Genomic DNA, 18781 nt, shown 5'->3' with positions numbered 1-18781 from the left:
GGTTGGTTTCCCAGACACAGATTAAGCCTAGTCCTGGAGTAAAAAGCTTTTGTAATGGAGAATCTCCATTTAAAATGCTTTTTAGTTCTGGATCTAGGCTTATTCTGTGTCTGGGAAGCCTGCCCTATGTGATACTGCTGGCCTTTTCTCAACTTTGCTCTGAATTGTAACTGTTTGCTATGGGTTTAAAATCATCACCAAATTCATCACCATCATCATCAGCTCTGCTGTGCTGACTAGAACGTTGACTTGATCTAAAGGTTCTCCAGTTCCTGAGGTGAGCTGGTTCCGTGATGGCCAGGTTCTTTCCGCTGCCGCTCTGCCCGGCGCACAGATCTCGTTCAGCGATGGCCGCGCTGTTCTGATGATCCCTGCTGTGACAGCCGCACACAGTGGAAGATTTTCTGTCAGAGCCACCAATGGTGCTGGACAAGCCACTAGCACCGCTGAACTTCTTGTTACAGGTGAGAGAGCCAGAGTTGATAAAACAGTGGTGTTTGCATTGTTTGAGGTTGTTCTAGCTAGCCAATGCTTTGGCTTGCAGTTTTAGACAGTGTCCTGCATCATACTAAAGAGTCATCATGGCTGCAAGCATAAAGGGCAGCCAAAGATAACATAGTTCTAGAAGCAGCCTCTCTCATTGAAGTGACTGACCACAAGTACTGTAGGCCGCATGCCCCTTCATTAATAGCTACTGCTCTCTTTACTGACTTGCTCAATTAAAAGCACTTAATTTCAGTGATGAGAGTGATAGCTGCAGTGGTGTTTACATTTTACACATCCAATAATAAGAATATTGAATTAGGAAACTGCTTGTACCTAAGATGGACAGGTTTTGGAGCTATGCTTGTTTGTGTGTGATTTTTTTCAGTTTACGGATTACATATAAAGTTGGATAAAGTTGTTCTTCAGATTTACCTGCTAGCGAGCGCAATCATGATCAATGTACTGTAACTATTCCTAGTGACTAAACTACACCCTCAAGTTAACTTCTTGAGTTGTGCAATCAAAGTGGCACCCAATTTAAATAGATTTCTCCTCATCTTGCCCTCCAGAACCAACCTGGACTCAGGGGTAGATGTAACATAGTAAATGTGAATCTGAGACACTCAAATTAGTATGATATGTTACGTATGGTATGTATTAATTTGTGGATGTCCATCATCCATTTCGTATATGTTACGAATTACAATTTGTATGATATGTTACAAATTCCTATTTATTCTGACTAACGTTAACTAGGCTAGGGGTTAAGGTTAGGGTTAAGCTTAGGGGTTAACCTGTAGTGATGCCCAGCCCGTGAATGGGACCGTTATCATCATCTGACACTAATTAGCATAACGCAAAGGACATAAATCTTCCTAGAAGATATTCATATTCATAAAAATCACAAGTGAAATATATTGGAACACAGCTTAGCCTTTTGTTAATCACCCTGTCATCTCAGATTTTCTAAATATGCTTTACAGCCAACGCTAGACAAGCATTTGTGTAAGTTTATCATAGCCTAGCATAGCATTATGCCTTGCTAGCAGCAGGCAAACTTGTCACGGAAATCAGAAAAGCAATCAAATTAAACTGTTTACCTTTGATGAACTTCGGATGTTTTCACTCACGAGACTCCAAGGTAGACAGCCAAAGTAAAAATCTTCCCAAAATATTATTTTTGTAGGCGAAATAGCTCTGTTTGTTCTTCACGTTTGGCTGAGAAATCACCACAACGCCAAATAATATTCCAAATTAGCTCCATAATATCGACAGAAACATGGCAAACGTTGTTTAGAATCCATCCTCAAGGTGTTTTTCTAATATCTATTCGATAATATATCAGTCGGGACAATTAGTTTTTCACTCTGACCGATTGGAGTAATGGCTACCTCTGTATTTTACGCGAGAATCTCTCTCGGAGCCACCATGTGACCACTTACGCAATGTGGCTGCCTATGGCTATTCTTCAACAGAAATGCGTAAAACTACGTCACAATGCTGTAGACACCTTGGGGAATACGTAGAAAGTGTAAGCTCGTTGATGGTACATTCACAGCTGAATAGGGAGTCATTGGAACGCAGCGCTTTCAAAACCTGGGGCACTTCCGGATTGAATTTTTCTCAGGCTTTCGCCTGCAATATCAGTTCTGTTTTACCCACAGACAATATCTTTACATTTTTGGAAACGTTAGAGTGTTTTAAAACGGGAATGTTTTTTTCCCAAAAATGAAAATACTGCCCCCTAACACCAAGAGGTTAAGGGTTAGAGGAAGGGTTACCTAACATGCTAAATGTTGCTAAGTAGCTAAAAATGTGTATGTATAGTTTCAAAGTTGCTAAAATTCTAAAGTTGTCCTTGATGTGATTTGGACACGCAACCTCTGGGTTGCTTGACGTCCACGTTATACGCCCATCCGTTGTTCAGTTTTGGGTTTAAATAACTTCTGTCTTTTGAAACTATACCAAATGTAACAAATTGTACTAATATGAGAGTCACAGAACTACTTTTACTATGTTACGTCTAGTCTTTGAGACCAGGCTGCCAGAACTGGCATTCTTAGGATGCTAAACATGGATTGCGTTATAAACTATTAGCCTATTAGCCACATAATATTTGACACAAAGCAAATGTATTTGTACACACGTTTAAAGTAAAAATGTCTAGCGCTTCAATTGACCCCGGGCATAGGGGCAAATGTAACCGTCAGACCATTTGGATTCAAATCTATATAACGATCCAAAGATCTTCTGTAAAGACCTATTCATGGTATATGAATAGATAGATGTAAGTTTAGATAGATGTAAGTAGATAGATTAAGTTTCTTATTTAAAAAGGTCTCTGGGTAGACCGAATGAAAAAATACTTACGTTTGCCCCCGATCTCCCCTAGCCAATGGATCTCAGTGCTGCTCAAATTGAGTTTACTTCCACCGATTTTCCTTTGATTTATTTTTTGCCATCAAATTTATTTTTCCATTTCCATTTATTATTACAGTGGAGACTGCGCCGCCCAACTTTATTCAGAGACTTCAGAGTTTGACCGTGAGACAAAGAAGCCAAGTGAGACTGGATGTTCGTGTGACAGGAATCCCTACACCTGTGGTAAAGTTCTACAGAGAGGGAGCCGAGATACAGAGCTCCGCTGACTTTCAGATTGTTCAAGAAGGAGACCTTTACAGTTTGTTGATTGCCGAAGCCTTCCCAGAGGATTCTGGAACTTACTCTGTAAATGCCTCAAACAGCAGCGGACGGGCTACCTCCACTGCTGAACTGCTGGTTCAAGGTGAGAAAGTTGATTTGTGATTAGGACTGTCATTAAAATGGTGTTTTGGGCGTTTGGAATCCAACATTGTAACAGCCTTCTCACAGTTAGGCTTTCATAAAAGTGAAGTTACAAGAATTCCTGTTTCAATTATTTATCGAGCATTTCCTTAATGTTTTGAGGACAGAAAATAGCATTTATCTAGCCTAGAGGTGACCTAGCCTTCAATGAGCCAGTCTGTCAATGCATTAAAACTGAATGGAAACTGTTATAGGCCCAGTGAATTCTATATTGACATGTTGCCTGAACTGAATTTGAACAACAGTTTTGAATTCACAACTTGTCATCATGTTCAATAATTTGGTGGGAAATGCATCTTTATATTTGTTTCTGTCCAGGTGAAGAAGCTGTGCCTGCCAAGAAGACTAAAACCGTAATTTCATCTTCCTCTCAGAGGTCCTCCTCTCAGAGTCGCCAGACCAGAGTTGAGACAAGGGTAAATATACATTAAATATGATCTAAAATGACTTGTGATAACCTAACCCTATAGTATCACTAAGTAGACTCGACTACAACACCTTCTGTTTAATGAAGGGAAGGACCACAACCTTAAAGCCTGGCCTAGAATGTTCCCTGCACAGCTCAACAGATCACTAGATAAGGCAGTCTCAGAAAAAGCAAAAAGGCAATTTTATTACAGCATTTAAATAGTTTCACAAGGGTTAGGAAATGTATGACTTTGTTTAATATGCAAGATACTCAATCCTAACTAGCCGACCAGCTGACAGTCTCTGCACTGCATCCCCGGGGAGCTGGAGTCCGCTCCCAACACGTCGTCCCCGCCGCACCACGGGCACCTGCAGGGAAGATGGGGATGTGGAAAAGAGGAGGAAGCATGCAAATTCCCCCAAAAAAACACTACAAACCAAGAGTATTTAAACATTTGAATGTGCACAAAATCATATCACTACAAAAACATCTAGTGAAGAATTGACTCACCGAAATGGAAGCAGTGCACGGAGAGCTGGAACGTCACCCCAGCTTTCTCTCCCAAGACACAGTGTGTGCCGGACACTCCAAGAGATTAGTGCAGAGGAGCGAGAGCTCCGATAGACAAAATCTAACAGTACTTTGTTGATGCTCCCGTAGCCAACATTCTGGGCAGCGCCGTTAATTTGAGCATAGAACATATATACAATTCAATCATACATCTAACAATGTTTCTCTATATGAATACTCTAAAGGAAAGGGTGGTTGGTAGGCGTTTTGCAAGCGCTGTACATGCGCCTGTACTGGTTCCCTTTCCACCGTCCCTCTTATTGGACTTCAGTTATGAGACAAGTTAAGGCCTGGTCCCAGATCTGACGATTCCCTGGCATACCCTTAACTGTAGAGCTCCACACACAACACAGCAACGTGTTACATCTCTAACCAAAGCAGAAATGCATTATCATCTATCTATCTATCTATCTAACTATCTATCTATCTATCTATCTATCTATCTATCTATCTATCTATCTATCTATCTATCTATCTATCTATCTATCTATCTATCTATGGGTAACTGCTAAAATAATGGAATCACTGGACTAAATTAGGGATACAAAGTATATTGAAAGCAGGTGCTTCCACACAGCTGTGGTTTCTGAGTTAATTAGGAAATTAACATCCCGTCAGGGTCATGTATAAAAATGCTGGGCAGGCCATTATTTTAGCTACCATGGCTATGCCCCCCATAGGATGACAATGCCCCCATCCACAGGGTATGTATGAGTGGTCACTGAATGGTTTGATAAGCATGAAAGCTTTGTAAAACATTTGCCATGACCGTCTCAGTGACCAGCTCTCAACCCAACTGAACACTTATGGGAGATTTTGGAGCTCCACTTGAGACAGCGTTTTCTACCACCATCAACAAAGGACCAAATTATGGAATTTCACGTGGAAGAATGGAGTTGCGTCCCTCCAAAAGAGTTCCAGACACTTCTAGAATCTATGCCAAGGTGCATTGAAGCTGTTCTGGCTCGTCATGGCCCAGCGCCCTATTAAGACACTTTCTGTTGGTGTTTCCTTTATTTTGGCAATTGGCAGTTGTATCTGTCTGTCTATTGAAGCTATCAGTCAGATAAATGCACTTTTATTTCAGTAAAACACTAACCTTTAATGTTGTTGTTTTATTTTCAGAGTATGGAGGCTCATTTTGAATCCTCATCCATGCAAATGCATGTTGAAGGTGGTGGAGTGAGCCACCTAGCACACAAGACCCCACCACGTGTGCCCCCTAAGCCAACCTCAACCTCCAAGTCCCCAACACCATCATCTCTTGCAGCCAGAGTTGCAGGCGGACGTCATCAGTCACCATCACCTGTGAGGCATGTCAAGGCGCCCACTCCGGCCCCTGTTAGGTATTTTATTTTATTTCAATCTTACATTAACAAGGAAGTGTAGAGAGTTCAACAATATTCCACACATATAATACAGACAGATAGTTCACCTCAATCTCCATAGGGAATAAGACCATGTTATTTTATAATACAGAAATGACAGGGTATTTAGGCTCCCTAGAAGTGACCTGGTAAAACAGTAATTACATGATAAACATATTAATTACTTGTCTATTTACACTACAAAACACCATTTGGTACCAGGTAATATACGAATAATGAACATTTTTTACATTGATATTTTCTCTCTCTTTGTTTAACGCAGGTCCGTATCCCCCACTTCTAGACTGTCTGTGTCCCCAATCAGACCAGTCAAATCTCCACTGACCACACGCAAACAGGTAGCCCATGGTCCTGATGTCCTCCCACCATGGAAGCAGGGAGACTTTGTTGAAGGGTCCAGCAGCTATTCCAGCAGCATGACTTCCAGTGCCACCCATGCCCAGGCCTCCATGTCTGCCACCCATGCCCAGGCCTCCATGTCTGCCACCCATGCCCAGGCCTCCATGTCTGCCACCCAGGTTCACATGGAGCAGCGCTGGGAGGGCTCTTATGGATTGCAAACGGCTGGGTCCGCTGTATCTGGTGTCGCTGTGAGAGAGGTAAGGAAATTCTTATTTCTTAGGGGCCACTCTCTCAACTCTTTCTGTGTCAGAGCCATCTTGTGGCTGATTACTGAATGTCCATGAGGTGGTAAGGGTTTTAAGATTGTGAACTTATTTGATTAGCTGATTCGCTCTCTTTTTGAGGCCTAAATGAGTTTGAATATTCTGTCCAATGAACGTTTGACTACCTGGATGTATTTTGGGATCTAACATGGCTCATTAGGATAGGTTGCCTGAATTTAGAAAGGCATGAAAGCTATTTAAGATTGCATCTCTTATCAATAATATGATAATGACGTTTTAAGCTATTATCAATAAAACTTCTGATTGGATCCTAAGTTAACACTACTAATGTATGCTAGGAGGTGCAGCATGAGGTGGACGATAAAAGCATTGCTGTAGCTACTGTGGTAGCAGCTGTGGACCAGGCTCGCAGCCGCAAGTCTGCTGGTTTTACACCAGAGCCGGTGCCGGTGGTGACAGCCAGTACAGAGACACAGAGCACCTCTAGCACCTCTACTGCTGTGTTAATGTCCACAACAAGGGAACAGGTAGTTCATTATTTAATGAAGTACAAACCCTGTCGTCCTTCCCTTCACTTCCATTATTTATTTATTTCCCTTTTTTCTGTCATCACACTCCCACTCTTGTAGACCCCCCTCACGCTTAACAATATTATCCCTGATAAAAAATAGACCATTTTCCATTTTAAATTGTTGTCATTTCAGCGTACCCACATATTCGACCTCACAACCATCTGTGATTTTGTCACATTCCCTATGGTTTATTTTTCACATTCCCTATGGTTTATTTTTCACATTCCCTATGGTTTATTTTTCACATTCCCTATGGTTTATTTTTCACATTCCCTATGGTTTATTTTTCACATTCCCTATGGTTTATTTTTCACATTCCCTATGGTTTATTTTTCACATTCCCACGGATGTTGTTGAGCCCCCCCATAGTGTCGATATGTGTTATTCATATTCTCATTATTTATTCACCGAATATATTACTCTCCTTCCCATGGCTATGTTTATCATATAGATCACGCCAGAGTCTATAGCTGTTGAACCAGCTATAGAGACACACACTGATGACACTGTGGTACAGAACAGAGAGATTGGAATCTCTACTGTTACATGTATGATGACAACCGAGGAGCAGGTAGCTTAAAGATGGCGCTTAATGTTTTGTTTACTACTCTGAGCACTTTTCCAAATCACTCACCTCACCTATACTGTATGTAAGCACTATTTAAGTTGAAATCACTACACAGGTCCCATTTTCTATATGATATTATCACTATATTTAGGTGCCGATACGATATGTATTGCGATTCTCACTATTCTAAATGTATGCGATTCGACACTTTGATTTCATTGCGATTTGATATTCCAAACATATTGCTCTCTATATGTCTGCTGCAGAGACGAGAAGCATGATAAAATTAGTTTTGATCATTAATGGAAGTAAAAGTGCTGATAAACATGTTGGCTCACTATTTAAAAAGAACATGGAGAAAAAGCTATAGGATGCCGCTAGCCGACTAGCGCTAGCTAATGCTACCTAGCAAAAAATATACATAATAATAAAATTATACATATATTTTTTTTACAAATCAAAAATTTATATTGTAACTGCATTGACTTTTTTCTCCATCACTACGATTTAAGAGGAAAATGAGTTCCCAGGTCGATTGAGCAAATATTCTTGGTATTTCAATTAGTCAACTGCATGTTCATTTTCACTATTGCACAACCAATTCAACTAAACTAACATGATTCCATGCATTAATGACGACATGTTATTACCAGGTAATGCACACAAAACTTGTTTTGTATCCACGGGTGTGATGTTTTTCCTGTTTGTCATCGTTATGTGAATCTGATTGCTGTCATAGTGACTGCTGCCATGGATGCTATGTATGATATCTATGTGCTGTATGTATGACATTGATTGCTTGTTGTCTCAAAGGTTGAGGGTGGGAAAAAAGCAGAGGCAAAGGCTACAGTGGTTGCTGCTGTCGACCTAGCACGTGTTCGGAAGCCTTTGCATGCTGAGGGGGGTCATGCTGAAGAGGAAACCATACAATCTGATTTAAGACAGCAGATGATGATGGCTACCACTGAGCAACAAGTCACAGTGAAAACTGAGGCTGCAACTGTGCCAATGGTGCAAATACCAATAATACCACCACCATCAATTCAAACAACATCTGATGAGCAGAGTATTCATGTTACCCAGGTTTGCTATCTTTTTAAATATAAAAAGATGCTGCATTTTTTCTGATAGGTTTCTCAGAAGTTCTGCATTGAGTTGACCTTTCCTTACTCTATCACACTTTGTTGGTTACTTTAGATACAAAGAAGTAGAGAAACTACTACCGCCCACATGGAAACTGCCCTCGCACCATCCCCAATTCCACATTTCACAGTTTCAAAAGTTACTGTTCCTAAACCTGACCATAGCTATGAGGTAAGCATAGGACATTTCAGGCAAGCAGTGGTACACACGTTTTAATGCCTCAGTTAAATTGATAAAGTAATAATCAATAATCAATCACATTGCTGGCCTCTCTGGACATACCATAAAAAATCACTCGTAGAAATCAACTATTTAGCTTAGCAAGTATTTCGTAAAAACTAATGCTCACTTAATCCGTATACATCGTGATCCATTCCATTATATTTTTGAGTCACAGCCTTAATATTTCTAAACAAAGCAGACAATATCATAATAGGTTGTTCTGATTCGTGATGATAATGCTATTCTCCTTGGGTTGGTCAGGTTTCGATAGCAGGTTCTGCTATTGCCACACTGCAGAAAGAGTTATCCTCTACCTCTGCACATGCTGCTCAAAAGATCATCAAGCCAGTCAAGCCTCCATCTCCTAGTCTCCACCGTAAGGTTGTGGACGTGATGCCAGCGCCAACCAAGTCTCCGTTTAAGGATCTCTCCGAGAGATATAAGACTCATTTCGACACTCAGTTACAGACTCAGATAGGCGCTACGTTTACAGGGGAAACGGAGCAAATGTATAAGGATTTGGAAACAAAGGTTTGTAGTCCAGAGTGTTGTGCCCTCTAAAATAACATTGTGTGGAGTCTCACCTCACTGAGTGGTATTAGCACACCTTCTCTTTACCATAACGCCAAAGCCTCGCCACGTTATCTTTGTTTCAGCACCCATCTGCATCACAAAGAAAGCCCACCTTGCTATCCTCTTCCTCTTTTCTTCTTCCCTTCTTCATATATCTGTTCCCAGCCTGTGTCACAACCCGTCTTTGTCTTTTCAGGATTCACTCTTATCTTGCTTCCATTTTATTCATCTTTCACTACTCCCAAAGTCAAGTTCAGAAACTGTACTGTATGTCACGTTTTGTGACCTATATGCATTTTCCATAGATCGTTGAGACTGCAGCAGTCCCAGTCCCTGCAGAAGAGCCAGTTGTGCCACCTACTCTTGTAGCTGTAAGTATTTCTCTTGTGGATGTATGTCAGGTCATATAAGTTATTGTTGCCTATTCAGGCGTCCTTTCCATCCATCTTTTTCTAAATGTCAACATGTCAGTAAAACTATTGTATTTTGTTTTCAGGGCTTAAAGAACCTGACTGTGACTGAGGGTGAGTCTGTGACTCTGGAATGCCAGATCTCTGGTCACCCTGCCCCTGGCATCATGTGGTTCAGGGAGGACTACAGAATTGAAAGCTCCATTGACTTCCAGATCACTTATGAGAGTAAATACGCCCGTCTGGTCATCCGCGAGGCCTTCGCAGAAGACAGCGGTCGCTTCACTTGCACTGCTACTAGCAATGCTGGAACTATCAGCACATCCTGTTACCTGCTTGTCAAAGGTAAACAGACAGTTTAGTTTTGAACATTTCTGTCTACAAAACTACGTACTGTTGAGGTATAATACTGTACTGTCGAATGATTTATTGGTTTATGAACGTGCTAATACTTGTATACATTTCTTCCTTCTAGTAACCGAGGAGATTGAGACCCGGGAAGAGATGACACAACAAGGCACTGTCACTGTATTTGACCTTACTACTCAAAAGAAAATGTGAGTGCTAACTATTTTATACCACTACATTTGGAATCTCTTGACATGTACAGTTATGAGTCATGCCATTTATTGACAAGGGGAAACGGAATGATTCTATGACACTTATCAGACATTATTAAGCCATTCGCCAGCAAGTCATGCTGAATCTTCCCTGATTGAGTTTTGCCAATGTGGATGAAAAAATTGGACTTGTTTGATATTACATTTACCCTAATTTATGTATATTTCTAATGCCATTCAAACAGTTTTACTACTGAAGCAAAGGAGGAGACCATGTCGGAGGTGAGCTCTGCCATTGCCACCGCAGGTTCACCAGTGGATACTGCAGATGCCGTCGCTCCCTTCTTTGTCAAGAGGCCAACTGTACAGAAGTTGGTGGAGGGCGGACGTGTTGTCTTTGAGTGCCAGATCGGAGGCAGCCCCAAGCCACACATGTTCTGGAAGAAGAGTGGAGTGCCCCTTACTACAGGATACAGGTAGCCTACTTGTGACACATTTTCAATTCATCATTTGTAAGACTGTGTTGATCATTCATTGTAATGTTTAAAATGTAACTTATTCACCCATTAGATATAAAGTCCACTACGATAAGGAAAGTGGAGTGTGTAAATTGGAGATCTCCATGACATTTGCTGATGATGCTGGAGAGTACTCCGTCTTTGCCAGGAACCCGCTTGGAGAAGCCTCTGCCTCAGCTGGACTGCTGGAGGAAGGTCAGTTGCTTTAATCAAAATGTTGTTTAATCTCATGGACTACAAACTATGCTCAGTTAGCGTTGCTTCCTAAATGGCACCCTATTTCCTAGATACAGTAGTGCACTACTTTTGTCCAGAGCCCTATGGCCTTTGGTTGAAAGTAGTGCACTATGTAGGGAGTAGGGTGACATTTGGGACAATCCTTGGCTTTATTTGGGACCGTGAAATCAGACCATAATGTCTTAACTTTTGTTTACACATTGTATATTTTGTTTACAGGGGAATATGAAGAATACATGAAGAAACATGAAATGACATATAAGAGTGAAGTAATTACAACGGTGCAGATGGATGTACCCCCTGTTGTTGTGAGCGAATATGACGACGACCAGATGTATAGGCAGAGGAGAATGACACAGCAAGCACAAACGCAAAGCTTTGTTTCAACACAGGTATGTGGATGAAAATAAACATTTTACTTATACAATGCAGAACTTGTTTTGCTGATACCTGTTTTATTGAGGAGCGTTTTATTGGCTGTGATATGTGGTTGTTTAATTCGCTCTGGATAAGAACATCTACTAAATGACTCAAATGTAAATGTAGTTATTGTGATGTTATGACATTTGATTTGTTCTCAGCCACCTGTTATGAAACAAGACAACAGCATGCTTTATTCCAATGTGTTTTTTTTTACAGGAACTCCAGATTTCTTCCTTTGAGGAGAGGATTATCCACGAGATTGAGATCCGCATCCTGCAAATTACCTACCAACAGATTGTGACTGAGGATCGGGAAGAGATGGTGACTTGTGCAGATCGTGAGGCTTTACAGTCAGCCTTTGCAACTCGAGTTAAAAACTACAGGATCATAGAAGGAATGGGTGTTACTTTCCACTGCAAAATGGCAGGAACTCCACTGCCCAAGGTAGTATAGAAACCATGCATTTGTATTTTGCATTGAGTTTACTGTAACATGTAGTATATATTCATCAAACGTTTCTTGTATTTCAAAAGATTGCGTGGTATAAAGATGGAAAGCGTATCCATCATGGTGGCCGTTACCAGATGGAGAGTCTTCATGATGGTAGAGCCAGCCTGCGTCTTCCTGTGGTGCTGCCAGAGGATGAGGGTGTTTACACAGCATTAGCTAGCAACGTGAAGGGCAACTCTGTGAGCTCAGGGAAACTGTATGTGGAGCCCACTGCCATTGCAGGAGCTCAGCGTTACACACCTGAACCTCAGGCAATGCAGAGAATTAGGTGAGATTTGTATTACCAAATGTAACAGGGTTATTACCAGATTTGAATATTTGTTTAACATAGCCATCATAAAAACTTCCCAAGTATCACTGAATTTGGTATTTATTTGCTCAGGTCCCAGTCCCCAAGATCTCTGAGTCGCTCTCCCGGACGCTCTACTAGTCGCTCTCCTGCCCGCTCTCCTGGTCGCAGGCTTGATGACACTGATGAGAGTCAGCTGGAGAGACTGTACAAGCCTGTGTTTGTCTTGAAGCCACAGTCATTCAAGTGCGCTGAAGGGCAGACTGCCAGATTTGACCTGAAAGTAGTTGGTAGACCCATGCCTGACACTTTCTGGTTCCACAATGGTAAGTGATGTGAAAACATGTTCTCTTCTCTCAACTAGTTTTATGAAAATCACACATTTATTCCTCTATTTGTGTTCTTCTTTTCAGGGCAACAAGTTGTCAATGATTACACCCACAAGATAGTGGTGAAGGAAGATGGAACTCAGTCACTGATTGTGGTCCCAGCCATGCCCCATGACTCTGGAGAATGGACGGTCGTTGCTCAAAACAGAGCTGGAAAAAGCTCTGTGTCCATGACACTTACAGTTGATGGTAAAATCTTTGTCTTCTATATCATTCCTCATTTGAAGCTCAAATGAATTGTCACTTTGTATCGATACGTCATATGCCATTGTTGACTGATAGCATTGTCCTTGTATATGTTTCTCCATTTACAGCCAAAGAAAATTTGATCAGACCCCAGTTTATTGAGAAGCTGAGGAATGTCAGTGTCAAGAAAGGCACTCTGGTTGAGTTGGCGGTCAAAGCCATCGGAAACCCCCTGCCTGACATTGTATGGCTGAAAAACAGCGACATCATCTCCCCACAGAAGCACCCAAATATCAAGTATGTGTTTTGCCCCACCTTCTATCTCAATGTGCACATGCCTATGATATACATCAAGTGCACCAAATACTCCTGCAGTCGTTAAGATATGTATATTTGTTACTATCTTTATTTCACATGGTTGTACTTAATGCTGATTTACTAACGACAATGTCTGTTGTAGGATCGAGGGCATCAAGGGAGAAGCCAAATTCCACATCCCACAGTCAGTGAGCTCTGATAGTGCCTGGTACACAGCCACAGCCATTAACAAAGCTGGAAGAGATACCACTCGCTGCAGGGTCAACATTGAGGTAGATGCTGCTGAACCTGCGCCAGAGAGGAGACTCATTATCACCAAAGGAACCTACAAGGCCAAGGACATAGCAGCTCCAGAGTTGGAACCCTTGCATCTCCGTTATGGTCAAGAGCAGTGGGAGGAGGATGACCTATATGACAAGGACAAGCAGCAGAAACCACAGTTCAAGAAGAAACTGACTTCTGTCAGGTTGAAGCATTTTGGCCCAGTCCATTTTGAATGCAGACTGACCCCAATTGGTGATCCCACTATGGTGGTTGAGTGGTTGCATGATGGCAAACCCCTGGCAGCTGCTAACAGATTGCGCATGGTTAATGAATTTGGCTACTGTAGTCTTGACTTTGAAGTTGCCTATGCCAGAGATAGTGGTGTCATCACCTGCAGAGCCACTAACAAGTTTGGAGTTGATCAGACCTCAGCTACACTGATTGTAAAGGATGAGAAGAGCCTTGTTGAGGAGACACAGTTACCTGAGGGCAGGAGGGAAATACACAGAATTGATGAGATGGAGCGCATGGCTCACGAGGGAGGTCCTTCTGGAGTCACTGGGGATGAGTATTCAGAGAAGTCAAAGCCTGAAATTGTCCTTCTTCCTGAACCAGCAAGAGTACTGGAAGGTGACATTGCAAGATTCCGTTGCAGAGTTATTGGCTATCCTACGCCTAAGGTTAACTGGTACCTCAATGGACAGCTCATTCGCAAGAGCAAGAGAATGAGGCTTCGCTATGATGGCATTTACTATCTTGAGATTATAGATATCAAGTCATATGATGCAGGAGATGTGAAAGTGGTAGCAGAGAACCCAGAGGGCACAGCTGAGCATCTGGTGAAGCTTGAGATCACACAGAGAGAGGACTTCAGATCCATCCTCCGTCGCGTCCCTGAACCAAAGGCACATGACACTACTGAACATGGGAGAGTTAGCTTTGAAGTTGTGAAGGTTGACAGACCAGCTGATGCCCAGCCAAAGGAAGTTGTCAAACTGAGGAAGACTGAAAGAGTCATCCATGAGAAGTCCACAGAGGAGACAGATGAGTTGAAGAGTAAATTTAAGCGCAGGACAGAGGAAGGTTATTATGAAGCCATCACTGCTGTGGAGCTCAAGTCCAGAAGAAAGGATGAGTCCTATGAGGACATGCTTAGGAAGAGGAAGGAAGAACTGCTTCATCACATGAAAGAGTTGACTGAGGCTGAGAAGAAGAAAGAGATGGAGGAGGGTCAACTCACCATACCCACAATCAAACCAGAGAGAATACAGCTCTCTCCCAGCATGGAAGCTCCAAAGATCTTGGAACGCATTGCTAGCCAGACCGTGTCTCAGACCGAGGAAGTTCGCTTCAGAGTCAGAGTTGTCGGCAAACCAGAACCTGAGTGCCAGTGGTTCAAGAATGGAATTCTGCTGGAGAAGACCGATCGAATTTACTGGTATTGGCCTGAAGACCACGTGTGTGAATTAGTGGTCAGAGATGTCACAGCAGAAGACTCTGCTAGCATCATGGTCAAAGCCATGAACATTGCTGGAGAGACATCAAGCCATGCATTCCTGCTGGTACAAGGTAAATTATCTATTTATTATATATTTCAATGCTTGTATTCTATAAATAGTTAAAGGTCTAATGCAGCCATTTTTATCTCAATATCAAATCATTTTTGGTTGACAATTAAGTACCTTACTGTGCTTTGTTTTCAATTTCAATATCAAATCATTTTTGGTTGACAATTAAGTACCTTACTGTGCTTTGTTTTCAATTTCAACAAGAACTTTGCTAGGACAGTCTTGGAGTGTCTGAGTAGGGAGGGGAAAAATGAAAACATGTTGTTACTTGCAGAGGTTTTGAACTCTTCTTGGTCTATTATCTAATTTATCGCCTGGTGATGTCACCAGGTGCCATCCCACCAAAACAGGCTGAAATTTCAGGCAGTCTTTTCAAACAGCTCTTAAACTAAAAGGGCATTATCATTTTCACAATTTCACAGTATTATTCCAATCTCATATTGTGGAAATACAGTGCATTTGGGAAAGTATTCAGACCCTTGACTTTTTCCACATTTTGTTACATTACAGCCTTAGTCTAAAATTGATTAAATTCTTTGTTTTCCTCATCAATCTACAAACAATACCCCATAATGACAAAGCAAAAACAGGTTTTTAGACATTTTTGCAAATGTATTAAAACCAAAAAATGGAAATATTACATGTACATAACTATTCAGACCCTTTACTCAGTACTTTGTTGAAGCACCTTTGGCAGCGATTACAGCCTCAAGTCTTCTTGGGTATGACGCTACAAGCTTGGCACCCCTGTATTTGGGGAGTTTCTCCCATTCTTCTCTGCAGATTCTCTCAAGTTCTGTCAGGTTGGATGGGGAGTGTCGCTGCACAGCTATTTTCAGGTCTTTCCAGAGATGTTTGATCGGGTTCAAGTCCGGGCTATGGCTGGGCCACTCAAGGACATTCAAAGACTTGTCCCAAAGCCATTTCTGCGTTGTCTTAGCCGTGTGCTTAGGGTCATTGCCTTGTTAGAAGGTGAACCTTCGCCCCAGTCTGAGGTCCTGAGAGATCTGGAGCAGGTTTTCATCAAGGAGCTCTTTGTACTTTGCTCCATTCACCTTTCCCTTGATCCTGGCTAGTCTCCCAGTTCCTGCCGCTGAAAAACAACCCCACAGCATGATGCTACCACCACCATGCTTCACCATAGGGATGGTGCCAGGTTTCCTCCAGACGTGTCACTTGGCATTCAGGCCAAAGAGTTCAATCTTGGTTTTCTCAGACCCAGAGAATCTAGTTTCTTGTGGTCTGAGTCCTTTAGGTGCCTTTTGGCAAACTCCAAGCGGTCTGTCATGTGCCTTTTTACTGCAGAGTGGCTTCCGTCTCTCCACTCTACCATAAAGACCTGATTGGTGGAGTGCTGCAGAGATGGTTGTCCTTCTGGAAGGTTCTACCATCTCCACAGAGGAACTCTGACAGAGCTCCAGAGGTCCTCTGTGGAGATGGTAGAATCTTCCAGAAGGACAACAATCTCTGCAGCACTCCACCAATCAGGCCTTTATGGTAGAGTGGACAGACGGAAGCCACTCCGCAGTAAACCAAGGCCCTTCTCCCCCGATTGCTCAGTTAGGCCGGGTGGCCAGCTCTAGAAAGAGTCTTGGTGGTTCCAAACTTATTCCATTTAGGAATGATGGAGGCCACTGTGTTCTTGGGGACCTTCAATGCTGTAAGAAATGTTTGGTATCCTTCCCCAGATCTGTGCCTCGACACAATCCTGTCTTGGAGCTCTACAGACAATTCATTCGACCTCATGGCTTGGTTTTTGCTCTGACATTCATTGTCAACTGTGGGACCTTATATCGACAGGTGTCATGTCCAAATCATGTCCAATCAATTGAATTTACCACAGGTAAATCAAGTTGTAGAAACATCTCAAGGATGATCAATGGAAACAGGATGCACTTGAGCTCAATTTCGAGTCTCATATCAAAGAGTCTGAATACTTATGTATATAAGGTATTTGTGTTTTTTATTTTTAATATATTTGCAAACATTTCTAAAAACCTTTTTTCGCTTTGTCATTATGGAGTACTTTGTTTAGATTGATGAGGATTTAAAAAATAAATATATATTTTAGAATAAAGCTGTAACGTAACAAAATATCGAAAAGTCAAGGGGTCAGAATATCTTCTGAGTGCACTGCATATATAAAACAGGTGAAAATCAAGTTTTTGGCAGCACTGGGCCTCGTATGCAATTTTACATAGAGAACTGTAGAGAACTGTTGTATGTCCACATTGAAAAAGCATAATAAATATGTGTATTTCCTTTGTTTTACTTTAGCCATTACAGTTAATAGCTTTACTCAACAACTAGAGGATGTGGAAGCGAAAGAGAAGGACACCATGGCGACCTTTGAGTGTGAAACAAATGAGCCTTTCGTTAAAGTCAAATGGCTAAAGAACAATTCTGAGATTTTCTCTGGAGACAAATACAGGATGCACTCAGACAGAAAGGTTCATTTCCTTTCTGTACTGATCATCAACATGAAGGATGATGCAGACTACAGTTGTGTTGTTGTTGAAGATGACCACATCAGGACCACTGCCAGACTCAATGTGGAAGGTTGGCAGTTTTTCTTACTATTTTACTATATCACTGACAATTATTTTCAACTGTGAAAATAGTGAATTTGGAATACAAACAGTAACTCTGAAACAGTTATACTTAGCAATGTCTCATTGTGCAGGTGCTTCACTGTCAATTGTGAAGAGCCTGGAGAACATTGAAGTGCCTGAGACCTACTCTGGGGAGTTTGAGGTTGAATTATCTCGAGAGGATGCTGAAGGTACATGGTATTTCAATGACAAGGAAATCACTCCCAGCAGCAAATATGTTACCTCCTCCCGTCGTGGACGCCATACCTTGTCTGTCAAAGACATCAAGAAAGAAGATCAGGGAAAATATACATTCAAAATTGCTGATATGCAGACCAGTGCCTCGCTGAAGATGAAACGTGAGTTGTGACTGGTATTGGTGTTGTTAGCTTGTTCTCTTCCAATCCATTTCAAGACAACTATTACTGTTTGAAAAAGTGGGATGTACTGCGCAATAATATCAATGTCTGTTCCTTCAGTGCGCCCTGTGACACTGATGCAGCCCCTCACTGACCTGACAATCTGCGAGGGTGACATCGCTCAATTAGAAGTGCGATTCTCTCAGGAAAACGTTGAGGGAACGTGGATGAAGAATGGCCAAGCAATCTCCGCCACAGATCGCATCCACATCGTTATCGACAAACAGGTCCACAAGCTGCTTGTTGAAAACGTGAGCAGAGACGATGCTGCAACATACTCCTTCGTTGTCCCAGCTCAGGATATCTCCACCTCTGGGAAGTTGAACATTCAAAGTAAGTCACCTTTATCAGTCTGACTATATTCATATTGGTATAGTTCTATTGTGAATCATCAGGTGTTTTAAAAAAAAATGTCTCTGTGTTTTACAGCGATTGATATTTTGAGCCCACTCACTGATATTACCGCAGTTGAGGGCACCAAGGCTGTTATGGAGGCTAAAATCTCTGCTGCTGATGTTACCTCTGTGAAATGGTACCACAATGACAAACTTGTGATGCCCAGTGAGAGAATCCAGATGCTTGCAAAGGGATCCAAACAGCGTCTGGTATTCCACAGGACCTTTGCCTCTGATGAAGGAACCTACAAGCTATGTGTTGGCAAAGCTGACTCTAGCTGTAAACTGACTATTGAAAGTAAG

The 18781-nt window shown here is 41.9% G+C and overlaps 1 protein-coding gene across 1 annotated transcript in view; it reads left to right on the top strand.

Annotated features, from left to right (window-relative positions):
• LOC139401652 (titin-like) overlaps positions 1-18781 on the top strand; it is a 178632-nt gene that overhangs the window by 3327 nt on the left and 156524 nt on the right. The window contains exons 3-28 of the mRNA XM_071145731.1: positions 261-464; positions 2984-3271; positions 3649-3746; positions 5435-5655; positions 5960-6296; positions 6662-6850; positions 7347-7466; positions 8277-8546; positions 8661-8777; positions 9090-9359; positions 9707-9772; positions 9898-10156; positions 10287-10368; positions 10617-10847; positions 10942-11084; positions 11346-11518; positions 11766-11993; positions 12083-12327; positions 12442-12674; positions 12762-12926; positions 13052-13220; positions 13384-15074; positions 17351-17632; positions 17757-18023; positions 18144-18416; positions 18513-18776. Of these exons, the coding sequence (XP_071001832.1) occupies positions 261-464; positions 2984-3271; positions 3649-3746; positions 5435-5655; positions 5960-6296; positions 6662-6850; positions 7347-7466; positions 8277-8546; positions 8661-8777; positions 9090-9359; positions 9707-9772; positions 9898-10156; positions 10287-10368; positions 10617-10847; positions 10942-11084; positions 11346-11518; positions 11766-11993; positions 12083-12327; positions 12442-12674; positions 12762-12926; positions 13052-13220; positions 13384-15074; positions 17351-17632; positions 17757-18023; positions 18144-18416; positions 18513-18776 (6885 nt within the window). The remainder of the gene's footprint in view (positions 1-260; positions 465-2983; positions 3272-3648; positions 3747-5434; positions 5656-5959; positions 6297-6661; positions 6851-7346; positions 7467-8276; positions 8547-8660; positions 8778-9089; positions 9360-9706; positions 9773-9897; positions 10157-10286; positions 10369-10616; positions 10848-10941; positions 11085-11345; positions 11519-11765; positions 11994-12082; positions 12328-12441; positions 12675-12761; positions 12927-13051; positions 13221-13383; positions 15075-17350; positions 17633-17756; positions 18024-18143; positions 18417-18512; positions 18777-18781) is intronic.

This window comes from Oncorhynchus clarkii, chromosome 3, assembly GCF_045791955.1.
Source record: "Oncorhynchus clarkii lewisi isolate Uvic-CL-2024 chromosome 3, UVic_Ocla_1.0, whole genome shotgun sequence".
NCBI classification, from domain to species: Eukaryota; Metazoa; Chordata; class Actinopteri; order Salmoniformes; family Salmonidae; genus Oncorhynchus; species Oncorhynchus clarkii.
The sequence above is the reverse complement of the archived record's forward strand: the minus strand, read 5'-3'. Positions and strand labels throughout refer to the sequence as shown.